This window comes from Scyliorhinus torazame, chromosome 14, assembly GCF_047496885.1.
Source record: "Scyliorhinus torazame isolate Kashiwa2021f chromosome 14, sScyTor2.1, whole genome shotgun sequence".
Classification (NCBI taxonomy): Eukaryota; Metazoa; Chordata; class Chondrichthyes; order Carcharhiniformes; family Scyliorhinidae; genus Scyliorhinus; species Scyliorhinus torazame.
In genome coordinates this window covers 211552964-211574350 of record NC_092720.1, presented here as the reverse complement: position 1 = coordinate 211574350, position 21387 = coordinate 211552964, and the positions used below count along the sequence as shown (strand labels likewise).

The following is a 21387-nucleotide window of genomic DNA, read 5'->3' as shown; positions in this document are numbered from 1 at the left end:
GGAGAGCGGGAGAGGGCAGGAGGGAGGGGAGAGCGGGAGAGGGCGGGAGGGAGGGAGAGAGCGGCAGAGGGCGGGAGGGAGGGGCAGAGCGGGAGAGGGCAGGAGGGAGGGGAGAGCGGGAGAGGGCAGAGCGGGAGAGGGCGGGAGGGAGGGGCAGAGCGGGAGAGGGCAGGAGGGAGGGGAGAGCGGGAGAGGGCAGGAGGGAGGGGAGAGCGGGAGAGGGCAGGAGGGAGGGGAGAGCGGGAGAGGGCGGGAGGGAGGGGAGAGAGGGAGAGGGCAGGAGGGAGGGGAGAGCGGGAGAGGGCAGGAGGGAGGGGAGAGCGGGAGAGGGCGGGAGGGAGGGAGAGAGCGGGAGAGGGCGGGAGGGAGGGACAGAGCGGGAGAGGGCGGGAGGGAGGGACAGAGCGGGAGGAGAACGGGAGGGAGGGACAGAGCGGGAGAGGGCGGGAGGGAGGGGCAGAGCGGGAGAGGGCGTGTGGGAGGGGAGAGCGGGAGAGGGCAGAGCGGGAGGGCGGGAGGGAGGGGAGAGCGGGGGAGGGCGGGAGGGAGGGGAGAGCGGGAGAGGGCGGGAGGGAGGGGAGAGCGGGAGAGGGCGGGAGGGAGGGGAGAGCGGGAGAGGGCAGGAGGGAGGGGAGAGCGGGAGAGGGCGGGAGGGAGGGGAGAGCGGGAGAGGGCAGGAGGGAGGGGAGAGCGGGAGAGGGCGGGAGGGAGGGGCAGAGCGGGAGAGGGCGGATGGGAGGGGAGAGCGGGAGAGGGCAGGAGGGAGGGGAGAGCGGGAGAGGGCGGGAGGGAGGGGAGAGTGGGAGAGGGCAGGAGGGAGGGGAGAGCGGGAGAGGGCAGGAGGGAGGGGAGAGCGGGAGAGGGCGGGAGGGAGGGAGAGAGCGGCAGAGGGCGGGAGGGAGGGGCAGAGCGGGAGAGGGCAGGAGGGAGGGGAGAGCGGGAGAGGGCAGAGCGGGAGAGGGCGGGAGGGAGGGGCAGAGCGGGAGAGGGCAGGAGGGAGGGGAGAGCGGGAGAGGGCAGGAGGGAGGGGAGAGCGGGAGAGGGCAGGAGGGAGGGGAGAGTGGGAGAGGGCGGGAGGGAGGGGCAGAGAGGGAGAGGGCGGGAGGGAGGGGAGAGCGGGAGAGGGCAGGAGGGAGGGGGAGAGCGGGAGAGGGCAGGAGGGAGGGGAGAGCGGGAGAGGGCGGGAGGGAGGGGCAGAGCGGGAGAGGGCGGGTGGGAGGGGCAGAGCGGGAGAGGGCAGGTGGGAGGGGCAGAGCGGGAGAGGGCAGGAGGGAGGGGAGAGCGGGAGAGGGCGGGAGGGAGGGGAGAGCGGGAGAGGGCAGGAGGGAGGGGAGAGCGGGTGGGAGGTGCAGAGTGGGAGAGGGAGGGTGGGACCCTCTGACAGTGCAGCGCTCCCTCAGTACTGACCCTCTGACAGTGCAGCACTCCCTCGGTACTGACCCTCTGACAGTGCAGCGCTCCCTCAGTACTGACCCTCTGACAGTGCAGCACTCCCTCAGTACTGACCCTCTGGCAGTGCAGCACTCCCTCAGTACTGACCCTCTGGCAGTGCAGCACTCCCTCAGTACTGACCCTCTGGCAGTGCAGCACTCCCTCAGCACTGACCCTCTGACAGTGCAGCACTCCCTCAGTACTGACCCTCTGACAGTGCAGCACTCCCTCAGTACTGACCCTCTGACAATGCAGCGCTCCCTCAGTCCTGACCCTCTGACAGTGCAGCACTCCCTCAGCACTGACCCTCTGACAGTGCAGCACTCCCTCAGTACTGACCCACTGACAGTGCAGCACTCCCTCAGCACTGACCCTCTGACAGTGCAGCACTCCCTCAGTACTGACCCTCTGGCAGTGCAGCACTCCCTCAGTACTGACCCTCTGGCAGTGCAGCACTCCCTCAGTACTGACCCTCTGGCAGTGCAGCACTCCCTCAGTACTGACCCTCTGACAGTGCAGCACTCCCTCAGTACTGACCCTCTGGCAGTGCAGCACTCCCTCAGTACTGACCCTCTGACAGTCCAGCTCTCCCTCAGCACTGACCCTCTGACAGTGCGGCACTCCCTCAGTACTGACCCTCTGACAGTCCAGCTCTCCCTCAGCACTGACCCTCTGACAGAGCAGCACTCCCTCAGCACTGACCCTCTGACAGTGCAGCACTCCCTCAGCACTGACCCTCTGACAGTGCAGCACTCCCTCAGTACTGACCCTCTGACAGTGCAGCACTCCCTCAGTACTGACCCTCTGACAATGCAGCGCTCCCTCAGTCCTGACCCTCTGACAGTGCAGCACTCCCTCAGCACTGACCCTCTGACAGTGCAGCACTCCCTCAGTACTGACCCACTGACAGTGCAGCACTCCCTCTGCACTGACCCTCTGACAGTGCAGCACTCCCTCAGTACTGACCCTCTGACAGTGCGGCACTCCCTCAGCTCTTTCCCTCTGGCAGTGCAGCACTCCCTCAGTACTGACCATCTGACAGTACAGCTCTCACTCAGCACTGACCCTCTGACAGAGCAGCACTCCCTCAGCACTGACCCTCTGACAGAGCAGCACTCCCTGAGCACTGACCCTCTGACAGAGCAGCACTCCCTCAGCACTGACCCTCTGACAGAGCAGCACTCCCTCAGCACTGACCCTCTGACAGTGCAGCACTCCCTCAGCACTGACCCTCTGACAGTGCAGCACTCCCTCAGCACTGACCCTCTGACAGTGCTGCACTCCCTCAGCACTGACCCTCTGACAGAGCAGCACTCCCTCAGCACTGACCCTCTGACAGTGCAGCACTCCCTCAGCACTGACCCTCTGACAGAGCACCACTCCCTCAGCACTGACCCTCTGACAGTGCAGCACTCCCTCAGCACTGACCCTCTGACAGTGCAGCACTCCCTCAGTACTGACCCTCTGACAGAGCAGCACTCCCTCAGCACTGACCCTCTGACAGTGCAGCACTCCCTCAGCACTGGCCCTCTGGCAGTGCAGCACTCCCTCAGTACTGACCCTCTGACAGTCCAGCTCTCCCTCAGCACTGACCCTCTGACAGTGCGGCACTCCCTCAGTACTGACCCTCTGACAGTCCAGCTCTCCCTCAGCACTGACCCTCTGACAGAGCAGCACTCCCTCAGCACTGACCCTCTGACAGTGCAGCACTCCCTCAGCACTGACCCTCTGACAGTGCAGCACTCCCTCAGTACTGACCCTCTGACAGTCCAGCACTCCCTCAGTACTGACCCTCTGACAATGCAGCGCTCCCTCAGCACTGACCCTCTGACAGTGCAGCACTCCCTCAGCACTGACCCTCTGACAGTGCAGCACTCCCTCAGTACTGACCCTCTGACAGTGCAGCACTCCCTCAGTACTGACCCTCTGACAGTGCGGCACTCCCTCAGCTCTTTCCCTCTGGCAGTGCAGCACTCCCTCAGTACTGACCCTCTGACAGTACAGCTCTCACTCAGCACTGACCCTCTGACAGAGCAACACTCCCTCAGCACTGACCCTCTGACAGAGCAGCACTCCCTGAGCACTGACCCTCTGACAGAGCAGCACTCCCTCAGCACTGACCCTCTGACAGAGCAGCACTCCCTCAGCACTGACCCTCTGACAGTGCAGCACTCCCTCAGCACTGACCCTCTGACAGTGCAGCACTCCCTCAGCACTGACCCTCTGACAGTGCTGCACTCCCTCAGCACTGACCCTCTGACAGAGCAGCACTCCCTCAGCACTGACCCTCTGACAGTGCAGCACTCCCTCAGCACTGACCCTCTGACAGAGCAGCACTCCCTCAGCACTGACCCTCGGACAGTGCAGCACTCCCTCAGCACTGACCCTCTGACAGTGCTGCACTCCCTCAGCACTGACCCTCTGACAGAGCAGCACTCCCTCAGCACTGACCCTCTGACAGTGCAGCACTCCCTCAGCACTGACCCTCTGACAGAGCGGCACTCCCTCAGCACTGACCCTCTGACAGTGCAGCACTCCCTCAGCACTGGCCCTCTGACAGTGCTGCACTCCCTCAGTACTGACCCTCTGACAGTGCAGCACTCCCTCAGCACTGACCCTCTGACAGTCCAGCTCTCCCTCAGCACTGACCCTCTGACAGTGCGGCACTCCCTCAGTACTGACCCTCTGACAGTCCAGCTCTCCCTCAGCACTGACCCTCTGACAGAGCAGCACTCCCTCAGCACTGACCCTCTGACAGTGCAGCACTCCCTCAGCACTGACCCTCTGACAGTGCAGCACTCCCTCAGTACTGACCCTCTGACAGTGCAGCACTCCCTCAGTACTGACCCTCTGACAATGCAGCGCTCCCTCAGTCCTGACCCTCTGACAGTGCAGCACTCCCTCAGCACTGACCCTCTGACAGTGCAGCACTCCCTCAGTACTGACCCACTGACAGTGCAGCACTCCCTCAGCACTGACCCTCTGACAGTGCAGCACTCCCTCAGTACTGACCCTCTGGCAGTGCAGCACTCCCTCAGTACTGACCCTCTGGCAGTGCAGCACTCCCTCAGTACTGACCCTCTGGCAGTGCAGCACTCCCTCAGTACTGACCCTCTGACAGTGCAGCACTCCCTCAGTACTGACCCTCTGGCAGTGCAGCACTCCCTCAGTACTGACCCTCTGACAGTCCAGCTCTCCCTCAGCACTGACCCTCTGACAGTGCGGCACTCCCTCAGTACTGACCCTCTGACAGTCCAGCTCTCCCTCAGCACTGACCCTCTGACAGAGCAGCACTCCCTCAGCACTGACCCTCTGACAGTGCAGCACTCCCTCAGCACTGACCCTCTGACAGTGCAGCACTCCCTCAGTACTGACCCTCTGACAGTGCTGCACTCCCTCAGTACTGACCCTCTGACAATGCAGCGCTCCCTCAGTCCTGACCCTCTGACAGTGCAGCACTCCCTCCGCACTGACCCTCTGACAGTGCAGCACTCCCTCAGTACTGACCCACTGACAGTGCAGCACTCCCTCTGCACTGACCCTCTGACAGTGCAGCACTCCCTCAGTACTGACCCTCTGACAGTGCGGCACTCCCTCAGCTCTTTCCCTCTGGCAGTGCAGCACTCCCTCAGTACTGACCATCTGACAGTACAGCTCTCACTCAGCACTGACCCTCTGACAGAGCAGCACTCCCTCAGCACTGACCCTCTGACAGAGCAGCACTCCCTGAGCACTGACCCTCTGACAGAGCAGCACTCCCTCAGCACTGACCCTCTGACAGAGCAGCACTCCCTCAGCACTGACCCTCTGACAGTGCAGCACTCCCTCAGCACTGACCCTCTGACAGTGCAGCACTCCCTCAGCACTGACCCTCTGACAGTGCTGCACTCCCTCAGCACTGACCCTCTGACAGAGCAGCACTCCCTCAGCACTGACCCTCTGACAGTGCAGCACTCCCTCAGCACTGACCCTCTGACAGAGCACCACTCCCTCAGCACTGACCCTCTGACAGTGCAGCACTCCCTCAGCACTGACCCTCTGACAGTGCAGCACTCCCTCAGTACTGACCCTCTGACAGTGCAGCACTCCCTCAGCACTGACCCTCTGACAGAGCGGCACTCCCTCAGCACTGACCCTCTGACAGTGCAGCACTCCCTCAGCACTGGCCCTCTGGCAGTGCAGCACTCCCTCAGTACTGACCCTCTGACAGTCCAGCTCTCCCTCAGCACTGACCCTCTGACAGTGCGGCACTCCCTCAGTACTGACCCTCTGACAGTCCAGCTCTCCCTCAGCACTGACCCTCTGACAGAGCAGCACTCCCTCAGCACTGACCCTCTGACAGTGCAGCACTCCCTCAGCACTGACCCTCTGACAGTGCAGCACTCCCTCAGTACTGACCCTCTGACAGTGCAGCACTCCCTCAGTACTGACCCTCTGACAATGCAGCGCTCCCTCAGTCCTGACCCTCTGACAGTGCAGCACTCCCTCAGCACTGACCCTCTGACAGTGCAGCACTCCCTCAGCACTGACCCTCTGACAGTGCAGCACTCCCTCAGTACTGACCCTCTGACAGTGCGGCACTCCCTCAGCTCTTTCCCTCTGGCAGTGCAGCACTCCCTCAGTACTGACCCTCTGACAGTACAGCTCTCACTCAGCACTGACCCTCTGACAGAGCAACACTCCCTCAGCACTGACCCTCTGACAGAGCAGCACTCCCTGAGCACTGACCCTCTGACAGAGCAGCACTCCCTCAGCACTGACCCTCTGACAGAGCAGCACTCCCTCAGCACTGACCCTCTGACAGTGCAGCACTCCCTCAGCACTGACCCTCTGACAGTGCAGCACTCCCTCAGCACTGACCCTCTGACAGTGCTGCACTCCCTCAGCACTGACCCTCTGACAGAGCAGCACTCCCTCAGCACTGACCCTCTGACAGTGCAGCACTCCCTCAGCACTGACCCTCTGACAGAGCAGCACTCCCTCAGCACTGACCCTCTGACAGTGCAGCACTCCCTCAGCACTGACCCTCTGACAGTGCTGCACTCCCTCAGCACTGACCCTCTGACAGAGCAGCACTCCCTCAGCACTGACCCTCTGACAGTGCAGCACTCCCTCAGCACTGACCCTCTGACAGAGCGGCACTCCCTCAGCACTGACCCTCTGACAGTGCAGCACTCCCTCAGCACTGGCCCTCTGACAGTGCTGCACTCCCTCAGTACTGACCCTCTGACAGAGCGGCACTCCCTCAGTACTGACCGTCTGACAGTGCAGCACTCCCTCAGTACTGACCCTCTGACAGTGCGGCACTCCCTCAGTACTGACCCTCTGACAGTGCAGCACTTCCTCAGTACTGACCCTCTGACAGTGCAGCACTCCCTCAGTACTGACCCTCTGACAGAGCAGCACTCCCTCAGTACTGACCCTCTGACAGTGCAGCACTCCCTCAGTACTGACCCTCTGACAGTCCAGCTCTCCCTCAGTACTGACCCACTGACAGTGCAGCACTCCCTCAGCACTGACCCTCTGACAGTGCAGCACTCCCTCAGCACTGACCCTCGGTACCACACTGAATGGTCAGCCAGTGTTATATGAAATCTCACTTATCGGCTTTGTGTCCCTGATTCCCCAGTTCAGAGATGGACGAGCTATCACCATGCAAAAGACAAAATGCAAAATAAGTAATTTCTCATCATGAAATCGATAAAACTTTTTATTCTCACCGCAAATGAACCAAAGGAGAACCAGGGGCAGGAGAGAGGACTTGAAAATTCGGAAATCCATCTTCAGCACTTCCATGATATGATGCATTGTAGTGACCTGGAATATCGGCAGAAATTTTACATGAGTAACACACGCGCGGAGACCGACGCATACACGCGCGGAGACCGACGCATACACGCGCGGAGACCGACGCATACACGCGCGGAGACCGACGCATACACGCGCGGAGACCGACGCATACACGCGCGGAGACCGACGCATACACGCGCGGAGACTGACGCATTCGGAGACCGACGCATACACGCGCGGAGACTGACGCATTCGGAGACCGATGCATACACGCGCGGAGACCGACGCATACACGCGCGGAGACCGACGCATACACGCGCGGAGACCGACGCATACACGCGCGGAGACTGACGCATTCGGAGACCGACGCATACACGCGCGGAGACCGACGCATACACGCGCGGAGACCGACGCATACACGCGCGGAGACCGACGCATACACGCGCGGAGACCGACGCATACACGCGCGGAGACCGACGCATACACGCGCGGAGACCGACGCATACACGCGCGGAGACCGACGCATACACGCGCGGAGACCGACGCATACACGCGCGGAGACCGACGCATACACGCGCGGAGACCGACGCATACACGCGCGGAGACCGACGCATACACGCGCGGAGACCGACGCATTCGGAGACCGACGCATACACGCGCGGAGACCGACGCATACACGCGCGGAGACCGACGCATTCGGAGACCGACGCATACACGCGCGGAGACCGACGCATACACGCGCGGAGACCGACGCATACACGCGCGGAGACCGACGCATACACGCGCGGAGACCGACGCATAAACGCGCGGAGACCGACGCAGACACGCGCGGAGACCGATGCATACACGCGCGGAGACTGACGCATTCGGAGACCGACGCATACACGCGCGGAGACCGACGCATACACGCGCGGAGACCGACGCATACACGCGCGGAGACCGACGCATACACGCGCGGAGACCGACGCATACACGCGCGGAGACCGACGCATACACGCGCGGAGACCGACGCATAAACGCGCGGAGACCGACGCAGACACGCGCGGAGACCGACGTATACACGCGCGGAGACCGACACATACACGCGCAGACCGACATACACACGCGGGGAGACCGACACATACACGCGCGGAGACCGACACACACACGCGGGGAGACCGACACACACACACACACACGCGGAGACTGACACACACGCGTGGAGACCGACACATACATGCGTGGAGACCGACTCACACACGCACACACACGCGGAGACACACACACACACGCACACACAGGGTCAAGGATGGTGGGCAAGGGGGGACGAGGGACTGACTCCTCTGGTGGGGTTGCCTCTGGTGCGGGCTCTCTGCCTTGGAGTTGGTCCACATGCTGGTATCCAGTCCATTGTCTGGCTTTGACTGGTCCTGTCTTCTCCACTATGGTCCCTGGTATCCAGCGGTTGCTGGCCCCATAGACAGTGTCCTCAGGCTTAAATCCTCTGTCCTGCTTCCGGTGATCATGTTGCCTCTTCTGGAGTCTCGTGTCTTCTCCACCCTCCCAACAAGTTTGGGAAATGTCAAACTTAAACGGGTTCAGAGACAATCAGCCATCAGTAGCTCAGCCGGTCTTGCTCTGGTCGTAACGAGCAGTGTGGTCAGTGTGATATGTTTCCTGCCCCTCGTGAAGGTTGTACTGCCCGCTCAGCCAGAAGAGGGCGATATGGGACGGTCAGAGTGTACTTTACCCCATTCGTCTGCATGAATCCTCGACAGTCCTCACTTGTGAAGGGAGTGTCGTTATTGGTGACAAGTATCTCTAAAATACCTTGAATTTTGAATGATTGGTGTAGCTTTTCTATTGTGGCTTGCGTAGTGGTGGGCAGCATCCGGTCTACATTCATTAGTAGGCATCCATTACCAGCCGAAACACTGACCCCAGGAAGCGCTGGCGCGTAAACGCACCCAAGGGCATCCCGGTCACTCCCATGGGTGGGGCGAGGCTGATGAGCTTCTGAGGCTGTTGGCATGCCGCACACTGCCGCACCAACGTCTCAATATCGCAATCAAGCCCCGGCCACCACACGTAGCTCCTAGCGAGCATCTTCATTTCCAAAATCCCCGGATATCCAACTACGCAAGTCCTGCTTCGGGACTACAACAGGAGGAAGCTGTCCTCTGCACTAAGTTCCTGTTGCTTGGTTGTGAAGGCTTGCAGACTTTCTGGAAGTTTCCCTTGTACTCCCCCATTTTGAGTCCAAATACCAATTTGTGAGGCTGTGATAGGCAATGTGTTCATAAAGGTTAGTGTCAACAGCACTTTGTCTGCTACTGGCATGGGCGGGAAGCATAGAGGCAGTGGGAGTTGGCATAATTTGTGTGCACAATCTGTGCGCCTGGGACAATAAAAAGTATTCATACGCTACCAGCAGCAATGCCCATCTATCAGCTGTATCACTTGGTCTTCTTTGGAAAGGCTGAGTAAGGGCTTGTGGTCTGTGATTACTAAGCAATGACGTCCATAGACATATTGGTGAAACTGGATCCTGGCTAGTTCCTTCTTTTTCAAAAAAAAAAAAATTTAGAGTACCCAATTTATTGTTTCCAATTAAGGGGCAATTTAGCGTGGCCAATCCACCTACCCTGCACATCTTTGGGTTGTGGGGGCAAAACCCACGCAAACACGGGGAGAATGTGCAAACTCCACATGGACAGTGACCCAGAGCCAGGATCGAACCTGGGACCTCGGCGCCCAGATGCAGCAGTGCTAACCACTGTGCGCCAGTTCCTTCTTTACAATTTTAAAATAATGCTGCTCTGTGGCAGCCAAGGTTCCTGATGTGTCTGTCCCATCATCCAATCAATGGAACAACACTACCCCAGTGCCACATGGGAAAGGTCGCACGCGAGTATCAGCGGTTTTGATGAGTGATCGTGCGCCAGGGGCCTGGAGGATAATAGTGCCATTTACTCTGGCAAATGCCTCTTCTTGTGACGGCTTCCATGCCCATTTGTGGTGCTTAAGTGCGCATGTAGCGGTGCCAATTTGGTTGTTAGATATGGAATAAATTTTCCAGAATAGTTAACGAGACCTCAGAAAGACCATAATTCTGTCCTAGTCTCTGGTGTTGGTGCCTGCTTGATGGCTCAGACTCTCTTCTAACGGGTGCAAACCATCCTTGTCAACCCGGTATCCGGGTATCTTGCCTGGAAGATTTGTTTGTCTTTTATTCAGACGGACATCTAATTCCAAGAATCAGGAGAGGCCTTTTTATAGGTTATCCAGGTTTTCCTTCTCAGCGGTTCCTGTAATCAACAGGTCGTTCAGGTAGACCGTCACCCTGGGGAGCTCTTGAAGAATGCTCTCCATAACATGCTGGAAAATGGGAACATGCGGAAGTTATTCCAAAGGGGAATATCGTGCATCATCCAATCACCTGTGGATATTGGTGGTTACATATTTCCGTGTCTAACTCTAGCTGTAGGTATGCTGGACTGATGTCCAGCTTCAAGAATGGCCCCCAGCCAACTTCCACGTGTGGCATGGTATAAATGGGAAGTCTTGTTGGCCGTTATTTTATAGTCACCGCACAAGCAGACGGTCTTGTCCGTCATCAGCGTGGGCAGCACGGTAGCATTGTGGATAGCACAATTGCTTCACAGCTCCAGGGTCCCAGGTTCGATTCCGGCTTGGGTCACTGTCTGTGCGGAGTCTGCACATCCTCCCCGTGTGTGCGTGGGTTTCCTCCGGGTGCTCCGGTTTCCTCCCACAGTCCAAAGATGTGCAGGTTAGGTGGATTGGCCATGATAAATTGCCCTTAGTGTTGGGTGGGGTTACTGGATTGTGGGGATAGGGTGGAGATGTTGACCTTGGGAAGGTGCTCTTTCCAAGAGCCGGTGCAGACTCGATGGGCCGAATGGCCTCATTCTGCACTGTAAATTCTATGATCAACACCGGGACCACACTGCCCACTCTGGAAATTGGATTGGACGATCAATCCCCAAGCTCTTTAGCCGGCTCAGCTCATTGCCCACCTTTTGACAGCTGGGTGAATGGCACTGGGTGGGCCCTGAAATACTTGGGTTGGGCATCCAGGCCAAAGTAAAGTTTAGCCGTGGCTCCCTTCATCTTCCCTAGGCCTTCCTTGAAGACTTCCGGGTGTTTTCCCATGACATTAGAATGGGTACAAGCGCATTGCATAAAGATTTGTTGCTAATTGAGGTGGAGTCTCTGAAACCAGTCGCAGCTTCCGCGGAGGCCTGGGTCTGGGCCCCTGCACCACTACCAGTAGCAGACAAACTGACTGTTGTCCATGGGTGACCGGGGTCATCATTGCCCCTACAATTGTTCATAGTTCTCTGGTATACGTCGCCAGCCGTGCCTTAGTACCCTTGGAACCCAGGTGCTGGATTCCCAAACAATTGTTCCAGATTGTCGGTTATCCAATGCCAGGACAGCAGCTCCTGTATCTATTTCCATGTCCAAGGGGTGGCCATTCACCAGGATGGTTATCTTGATGGGGGCTACTTTTGATGCGGCAATGCAATTTAGTTGCATACGATCATCGTCATCGGGCTGGGCAATGTGTAGAGCCCTGGCTCGGGATAGTTGTGTCACCCGACCAGGGCGACGCATCCGCTGTCGATTCTACTGTCCCCACGATTCCTGCGGCCACAAGTGCGGCACTGTTTTGGAGTCTTTTTCCTGGACTTCCGGGGAGATGTCTCGTCGGGCTGCGCCGGTTCTTGGTCAATGGGTCTGACCACGACGTTACTCAGGTGGCGGCTGGGTCCCATGGGCATTGCTCTTGTGGGGAGGGAGGGGAGTGGTACTTGTTGGCATGTGGGGTAGCCAATGCTATTTCCATCAAAGACCATGGCGCCTTGCAGTTCCTGGACCCCCCTTCTCCACGTTTTCACGAGAGATGGATATTTGACCCTTTTTAATTCGAAGGACGGTTCCATCAGCGATTTCTGTTGGGTCACCATGTTATTAATTCCACGCACTAAGCGGTCTCGCAACATCTCCGGGAGGGGTGGACTGAGTCATTAGGCTCAGCCAGCTTGCGAAGGAAATCAGGAATTGCGCGACCAATTTCTCCAGAGTTCGCCGGGCCAGTTGAACCGGTACCTCTGCATGATCACTGACGGTTTAAGGTGGTACTGGTCTGCGACAAGTTCGACAACTTAATTAAAGGTCTTCAAATCTGGGGTTGCTGGGTAGGTAAGGCTTTTGATTCACTGAGGGTCGGTCAGGATTATTACCTATTGTCAGTCGTCTCCTACAATACCATTCGCCTATAAGAAATACCGCATCCATTCGGTATACTGGGCCCAATCTTTCACACCTGTGTCAAAGGCCTTCGAAAAAGCGGCATTTTAAAAATATCGCCGATCTTGCTCTCATACTGAGGGACTCGTGTGGTCCAGAATTGCAGCCGTAGCTTTTCCTCATCGCCAGTATAAAAATCTTCAGGAAACCCAAAATCATGATCCAACAGAGGTTTATTTGTAACCAAAAGTAAAGACCACCATGTAGCATAAGACCATAAGACATAGGAGCAGAATTAGGCCACTCGGCCCATCGAGTCTGCTCCGCCATTCAATCATGACTGATATTTTCTCATGCCCATTCTCCTGCCTTCTCCCCATAACCCTTATAAATCAAGAACCTATCTATCTCTGTCTTAAAGACACTCAGTGATTTGGCCTCCACAGCCTTCTGCAGCAAAGAGTTCCACAGATTCGCCACCCTCTGGCTGAAGAAATTCCTCCTCATCTCTGATTTAAAGGATCATCCCTTTAGTCTGAGATGGAGTCCTCTGCTTCTAGTTTTTCCTACAAGTGGAAACATTCTCTCCACGTCCACTCTATCCAGGCCTCGCAGTATCCTGTAAGTTTCAATAAGATTCCCCCTTCTAAACTCCAACGAGTGCAGATCCAGAGTCCTCAACCCTTCCTCATACAGCACATGGGTCCCAACCAGGACTACCGATCAAAACAGTCCCAATCCCCAGCTGATATTCCCTCTGCCCCTTAGCGGGAAGCTGATATTCCACAAGCTCCATGCATAGGGAGATCAATTGGGTCATCCCGTGGGCCTCGTGAGGCTTATTAGAACCATATATTGGACATCAATATCACACACGCACAGGCGCACATACGCACAGGCATGTGCGCACAGGCACACATACGCACAGGCGCACATACGCACAGGCGCACATACGCACAGGCACACATACGCACAGGCATGTGCGCACATACGCACAGGCGCACATGCGCACAGGCACACATGCGCGCACATGCGCACAGGCACACATACGCACAGGCACACATACGCACAGGCACACATACGCACATGCGCACAGGCGCACATACGCACAGGCACACATACGCACAGGCACACATACGCACAGGCGCACATACGCGCACAGGCGCACATACGCACATGCGCACAGGCGCACAAACAGTAGTAGCTGTGGGAAAGCGGAATCAGCTGGAGAAATGGAATAGTGGGAGAGAGGGTGAGTGGTGTGAAACTGAAGACAGTTTGTGCTCAGAGTCCTGGTGTTGCCTTACTGCTGGTGAGGTTTCCTGTCAGGAGTTACAAAGTAACACAGGATCAGAGCATTTAGTTCAACAGATAACAGTAATTATGTTCTACAAGAAGCTTCACCCACCCCTCTTCATTCAGCCCGATCATTATATCCTCCAATACCATTCTCCCGTGTTCATCAATCTTCCCCGTTAACTGTCTCTGTTCTATTCACTTTGGCCAGTGAGGTTCCCATTCCACCCATATCTCCGATAGGATTTATTAACGGCTGGATTATATATCTGACACCCAGCTTCAGTCTCCCCCACAAATGAAAACATCTTCTCTACATCCCCCCCCCCGTCAAACTCCATTATAACTTTGACGGCCTCCATTAGAAAGACGTGGGGTGAAATTTTCCAGCCCTTCCTGCAGGCAGGATCTTCCAGACTTGCCAAAGTCCACCTGGCCGCCAGCTCCCCGGTGGCAGGCGCGAGGAATATTGGCCCCGCCACAGGGCCGGGGCTGGATAATTCCACTTTTGCATTTAGGTAGCACCTTTCACACCATTCTAAACCATCCTACAGCCAGGGACATACTTCTTTTCTTTTACATAGAGTACCCAATTCATTTTTTCTAATTCAGGGGCAATTTAGCGTGGCCAATCCACATAACCTGCTCATTTTTGGGTTGCGGGGGTGAAACCCACACAGACATAGGGAGAATGTGCAAACTCCACACATACACTGCACGCTGTCATTTGTGGGAGCTTCCTGTGCGCAAATTGGCTGGTGTCTTTCAACATTGACATCGGTTACATTTCAGAAATATGCCCCCCCCCCCCCCGTGGGCAGCACGGTGGTGCAGTGGTTAGCACTGCTGCCTCACAGCACCGAGGTCCCAGGTTCGATCCAGCCCTGAGTAACTGTCCGTGTGGAGTTTGCACATTCCCTCCATGTTTGGGCACTCTAAATTGCCCCTTTATATTAAAAAAATAATTGGGTACTCTAAAAAAAATGTTTTTAAACAAATGACAGCGTGAACATGAGCTAATCTTTGGAATGTTGATTGAGGGACGAACATTGTCCAGGACACCAATAACCCTCACGAGTGGGATAAATAACTCCCCTGCTCCACCTCAAAATAGCATCCACCAGAGCAGCTGGGCCTTGGTTTAATTGGCTGAACCGAAAAACAGTATTTCCAACAGTGCAGCACCCCTCAGTACGAAACTTTTAAAAATTCATTCAGCGGATGTGGGCATTGCTAGCGAGGCCAGCATTTGTTGTGCATCCCTTTTCTTAAAGAATTTAGAGTACCCAATTTGTTTTCTCTCAATTAAGGGGCAATTTAGCATGGCTTACCTCCCTACCCTGCCCATCTTTGGGCTGTGGGGATGAGACCCACAGGGAGGATATGGAAACTCCATACGGACAGTGACCTGGGGCCGGGATTGAACCCGGGTACTCGGCACCGTGAGGCAGCAGTGCTAAGCACTGTACCACCGTGCCACCCCTGTTGTCCATCCCTTATTGTCCCTTTGAGAAGGTGGTGGTGAGCTGCCTTCCTGAACCGCTGCAGTCCCTGAGGTGTAGGTACACCCATTGTGTTGTTAGAGAGGGAGTTCCAGGATTTTGACCCAACTACAATGAAGGAGCGACGATATATTTCCAAGTCACGGTGATGAGTGACTTGGAGGGGAACCTCCAGGCGGTGGGGTTCCCAGGTATCTGCTGCTCTCGTCCTTCTAGATGGTAGTGATCGTGGGTTTGGAAGGTGCTGTCTAAGGAATCTTGGTGAGTTACTGCAGTGCATCTTGTAGATGGTACACACGGCTGCCACTGCTCATCGGTAGTGGAGGGTTTGAATGTTTGTGGAAGGGGGAGCAATCAGGGCTGCTTTGACCTGGATGGTGTTGAGCGTCTGGAGTGTTGTTGGAGCTGCGCTCATCCAGGCAAGTGGAGAGTATTCCATCCTGACTTGTGCCTTGCAGAAGGTGGACAGGCTTTGGGGAGTTAGGAGGTGAGTTACTCACCTGAGGATTCCTAACCTCTGACCTGTCTATAGCCACAGTACATGACTAGTCCAGTTCAGTTCAGTCTCTGGCCAATGGGGTGTTCAGTCTACATTGTTTTGTGCTGGAGTGGGACTTGAACCCACAACCTTCTGACTTAAGGAAGTGCAAAAGCACCTGATACGCACCTGACAAACCGGGTTAGCCTTCGCTAAGCTGTTCACTATTCCAGATAGCCTGCTCCTCACAACCTCAGGGGGACTCCGGGAGAAGGAAGTCCTTTTTGAAATGTAGTCAGTCCCCTGTTGCGAAGTGGGAGCAGCAATTTATTTTTATTTTTTTTAAAAGGAAAAGCCCTGGAAAAGACTGGGACAATATTCCAGCTTGGGGACAAGAAGTCGTAGGGATATAGAGTGATCAAGCCAGAAAGTGACCATACGGCCCATCATGTCTGCACAGGCCACCTATCTATTCTCATCCCATTTCCAGCACTTGGCTCACAGCCTTGTAAGCTGTGGCGTTTCAAGTGCTCATCCACCTGCTTCTTCAATGTTGTGAGGGTTCCCATCTCTACCACCCTTTCGGACAGCGAGTTCCAGATTCCCACCACCCAAATGTTTTTCCTGAAATCCCCTCTAAACCTCCCATGTCTTAACTTAACCCCCCTGGTTATTGACCCCTTAAGGGGAAAAGTTTATTCCAATCTGCTCTATATGTCCCTCGTAGTTGTGTCCACTTCAATGGGCACCACTCTCCTCTGCTCCAAGGAAAACAACCCCAGGCTCTCTTCATAGTTGAACATCCGGGTTCTCCTCTCCCACACCCAGGACCACCGGGGTTCCTCCTTTCCAAAACTTTCAACGTTGAAGAAAAACAAGACTTCTGAGCCTTCATCCGTCCAAACCCAACCCCTCCCAAAACCCTCCAGCCTCGCTCTGCCTCCCCAGTGCAGGCTCTGTGGGACTTTGACTTGTCTCCCCGTACTCCGGCTGCTCACTGAGTCTACACCGAGAAGTTGGCCAGTTACACTGAAACTGACAGGAGCTGAAATAACCAAGAAACTCACCGGTTACGAAGCAGCACAAGAGTTTTCCAAATGCGATCAGCAATGGGGACGGCCGCTTTCACTTTCTATTTGAGGTCACCTCCGCCTTTTCTCTCTGTTGACTGCAAAGTAACAGGACGTCAAACTCAGAACCCCGCGACTCAGAGGCGTTTTCCCCTCGCCTTCTTCAGGGGATATCCTCCCTCGCCCTCTGTACATTACACCATTTCAACTCCACCCAAACCCAAGCTTCAACCGCTGGGCTGACCAGGAAATAAGCTGCACTTCCTGCTACTCTCTCCTCCTCTTTACCCCTGCTCTCCGCATGTTAACCAACAAACATTTAGCATCACGTAGAATGAAGTGTCGGGTGCCGTTCAGCACATCGTCTCTCTGCTAACCGAAGAACGCCTATAATCGGCACATTCCTGATCCACGTTCCCAGTTTGGAATGAGTTGAGGGGTTTCTGCCTCTCCCGATCCCTTCAGGCGATGCATCCGAGACCCCACCGCCCCTCCCCTGGGTGTACAATTTCACCTCGACTTCCCTCCACCAGTCACACTCAATGCTCTCTATCTCTGGCTGGGATTTTATGCCCCCCACCTCCGGCGGGGTTTTCAGGGTGGCTGCATTCTGTGCCGGATGAGTGTGAGGTCAGGTGTAATGCCTGGATCTGGTATGCCTCTCTTGTGGGGACTATGAATTGGATTCAATTTGAATTGGTTTTTGGAGCAGGCACGGAGCTGGATTAGGGGTTTGCCCTGTCCACACTCTGAACTCTGGCTTTGTAACCCTGATCAAGTAATTTAACAAAAAACATTTCAAATTGAAAATGCCAGAAATGAAATAGAATTCAACACTCTCTTTGCAGCCTGTTGCAGCATTAAATACCTCAAAACAGTTTCAATATTTTTGATATTCGCAATGTTGATTACCTATAAAGCAGACAGCCCCAGGGGTTTTCTCCCAGGTTCCAGTCTCTGGGTAAAGTCAGTGAAGTCGCCAGAGTCCCAGATGACCAGAGGCTGCTTTGAGGAGGAACCTGTGGAGGGGCTGAGACTCCAGGCATACAGGAAGGGGCTGGTGGGAAGGGCCTTTCTCACCATCAACCCAGCTACGTCTTTTGTATTTGTTTGATAGTTTGACCTTCTTAACCACTTCATGCATCTATCCTGCTACCTTCAGGGACCTGTGGACATACAAATCCAACTGGTGGCGATTCAACCTGAGGATAACCACACCTCAAGCAAGGGGCAAGATTGAGAAGATGGACCTTCATAACCTCTGCCTGTACGGGAGCCCCTGGGTACACTACGGTTGAAGGGCCTTCGACAGTAGCCTTTCCCCATTGCACCTTTGCAACAGCTGCCCCAAGTTCAGCCCACTGTCAGCATTCATGTTGAGAGGGCTAGAATACAAGACCAGGGACGTACTTCTGAGGTTGTATAAGGCTTGGTCAGACCCCATTTGGAGTATTGTGAGCAGTTTTGTGCCCCGTATCTAAGGAAGGATGTGCTGACCTTGGAAAGGGTCCAGAGGAGGTTTACAAGAATGATCCCTGGAATGAAGAGCTTGTCTGATGTGGAACGGTTGAGGACTCTGGGTCTGTACTCGTTGGAGTTTAGAAGGGTGAGGGGATCTTATTGAAACTTAAAGGATACTGCGAGGCCTGGATAGAGTGGACGTGGAGAGGATGTTTCCACTTGCAGGGAAAACTAGAACCAGAGGACACAATCTCAGACTAAGGGGACGATCCTTTTAAACAGAGATGAGGAGGAATTTCTTCAGCCAGAAGGTGGTGAATCTGTGGAACTCTTTCATCAGAAGGCTGTGAAGGCCAAATCACTGAGTGACATTAAGACAGAGATAGATAGGTTCTTGATCAATAAGGGGATCGGGGTTATGGGGAGAAGGCAGGAGAATGGGGATGAGAAAATATCAGCCGTGATTGAATGGCGGAGCAGACTCGATGGGCCGAGTGGCCTAATGCTGCTCCTTTGTCTTATGGTCTTGTGGTCTTCTGGTCCTGAATCTTAGAATGTGCCCACTTGCAACATCCAGTCCGAGACAATTCTTTTCCTGAAAGACCAGCAAGATTCAGGAGTTGACGGACCTCCCCCACATTTGATGTTTATCTGTGTATGTCTCTCTGGGAACAGCCCTTGGAGCACAGAGCCCTGTGTTACAGAGCTGCTCAGGATAAACCTCAATAAAAACGCTATACCTTTTTGCGGAAATGCCTTGACATAAAAATGCAAAGACATATTCCAGCGTGAGGTCACAAGAAAACCTGCGGAGGGGGTGAGACTCCAGGCGTACAGGAAGGATCTGATGGGAGGGGCCTTTCTCAACACCAACCCAGCTACGTCTTTGTGCTGAGTGACGGGACTGTAACATGCTGGCCCTGGATTATTAAACTAATACGGGGCAGCACAGTAGCATGGTGGTTAGCACAATTGCTTCACAGCTCCAGGGTCCCAGGTTCGATTCCGGCTTGGGTCACTGTCTGTGCGGAGTCTGCACATCGTCCCCGTGTGTGCGTGGGTTTCCTCCGGGTGCTCCGGTTTCCTCCCACAGTCCAAAGATGTGCAGGTTAGGTGGATTGGCCATGCTAAATTGCCCTTAGCGTTCAAAATTGCCCTTAGTGTTGGGTGGGGTTACTAGGTTATGGGGATAGGGTGGAGGTGTGGGCTTGGGTAGGGTGCTCTTTCAAAGAGCCGGTGCAGACTCGATGGGCCGAATGGCCTCCTTCTGCACTGTAAAATCTATGAACACATGAATCTCAGTAAAAACCACTCATGTCCTTCAGCGAAGGAAATGTGCCATCCTTACCCGGTCTGGCCTACATGTGACTCCAGACCCACTGCAATGTGGTTAATTTTTAACTGAAGTGGCCCAGCCAACCACTCAGTTCAAGGGCAACTGGGGATGGGCAACAAATGCTGGCCTTGCCAGCGATACCCACATCCTGTGAAAGAATATAACAAAAAATATTTTTAATTTTTTTAAATTCATTTAAAAAATGAATGGGGGAAGGGTGGGGGTGGAGAGTGGGGTAGTGATGGGGGGGGGGGAGCGGGGAGTGGGGTGGTTGAGGGGGGGAGTGGAGTGGTGGAGGGGGGAGTGGGGTGGTTGAGGGGGGAGTGGGGTGGTGGAGGGGGGGAGTGGGGTGGTGATGGGAGAGTGGGGTGGTGATGGGGGGACGGGGAGTGGGGTGGTGGAGGGGGGGCGGGGGAGTGGGGTGGTGGAGGGGGGTGCGGGGGTGTGGGGTAGAGATGGGGGGGAGTGGGGTTGTGGAGGGGGAGCGGGGTGGTGATGGGGGGGGCGGGGGAGTGGGGTGGTGATGGGGGTGTGGGGGAGTGGGGTGGAGGGGGGGCGGGGGAGTGGGGTGGTGATGGGGGAGTGCGGGGGAGTGGGGTGGTGGAGGGGGGTGGGGGAGTGGGGTGGTGATAGGGGGGAGTGGGGTGGTGATGGGGGGGAGTGGGGTGGTGGAAGGGGGGGGAGTGGGGTGGTGGAGGGGGGGTGGGGTGTTGGTGGGGGAGGGGGGAGTGGGGTGGTGGAGGGGGTGGAGAGTGGGGTGGTGATGGGGGGGCGGGGGAATGGGGTGGTGGAGGGGGGGTGGTGATGGGGGGGCGGGGAGTGGGGTGGTGGAGGGGTGGGAGTGGGGTGGTGGAGGGTGGGAGTGGGGTGGTGGAGGGGGGGATGGGGTGGTGGAGGGGGGAGTGGGGTGTTGGAGGGGGGTGATGTTAGCTCAGTTAGCACGGGCAGCACGGTAGCATTGTGGATAGCACAATTGCTTCACAGCTCCAGGGTGCCAGGTTCGATTCCGGCTTGGGTCACTGTCTGTGCGGAGTCTGCACATCCTCCCCGTGTATGCGTGGGTTTCCTCCGGGTGCTCCGGTTTCCTCCCACAGTCCAAAGATGTGCAGATTAGGTGGATTGACCATGATAAATTGCCCTTAGTGTCCAAAATTGCCCTTAGTAATAGGGTGGAGGTGTGGGCTAGGGTAGGGTGCTCTTTCCAAGAGCTGGTGCAGACTCGATGGGCTGAATGGCCCCCTTCTGCACTGTAAATTCTATGAATTAGCTAGGCGGCCAGTTTGTGAATCATGATAGTGTGAACTGTCCGAGATTTGATCTCTGTTCCAGCCGAGGTAGGTGCAGGGCCCATCCCCTCGCCCAGCCCATAGTCAAAATCCTGGCTCTTTGCTGTTCTTCAACGAGTAATCATCACGGCCCTGGATTTGGGTGGAGAGCTGGCTCAAGTGGCCAAAATGCCTGCTCCTGATGCTATTTACTATGTTCCTAACTCAGGATGAAAGTTTCCCAGTATGTTGTGGCCTCTGGGATCGTTAATTGTAAATTCAGGCGACTGTCATTCATAACTTTCCATTCATTTCATTGAAGGCCTGTTTCTGGGGTCACACACTATCTGCTTCACTAAAATACAGCATCTTCCTGGACCCAATTCCTTCATGGATAGGGTGGATAACCAGAGGCTTTCCCCCAGGGTGGAAATGGCTGTCACGAGGGGACATCATTTTACGGTGATTGGAGGAAGGTATAGGGGAGATGTCAGAGGTCGGTTCT

The 21387-nt window shown here is 55.8% G+C and overlaps 1 protein-coding gene across 1 annotated transcript in view; it reads right to left on the bottom strand.

The window, feature by feature from the left end:
• LOC140390448 (butyrophilin subfamily 2 member A1-like) overlaps positions 1-17286 on the bottom strand; it is a 95842-nt gene extending 78556 nt beyond the window's left edge. The window contains 2 exon segments of the mRNA XM_072475595.1: positions 7152-7248; positions 16818-17286. Coding sequence (XP_072331696.1) covers positions 7152-7239 — 88 coding nt within the window. The 5' untranslated portion in view covers positions 7240-7248; positions 16818-17286.
• Between the last annotated feature and the right edge of the window lie 4101 nt (positions 17287-21387).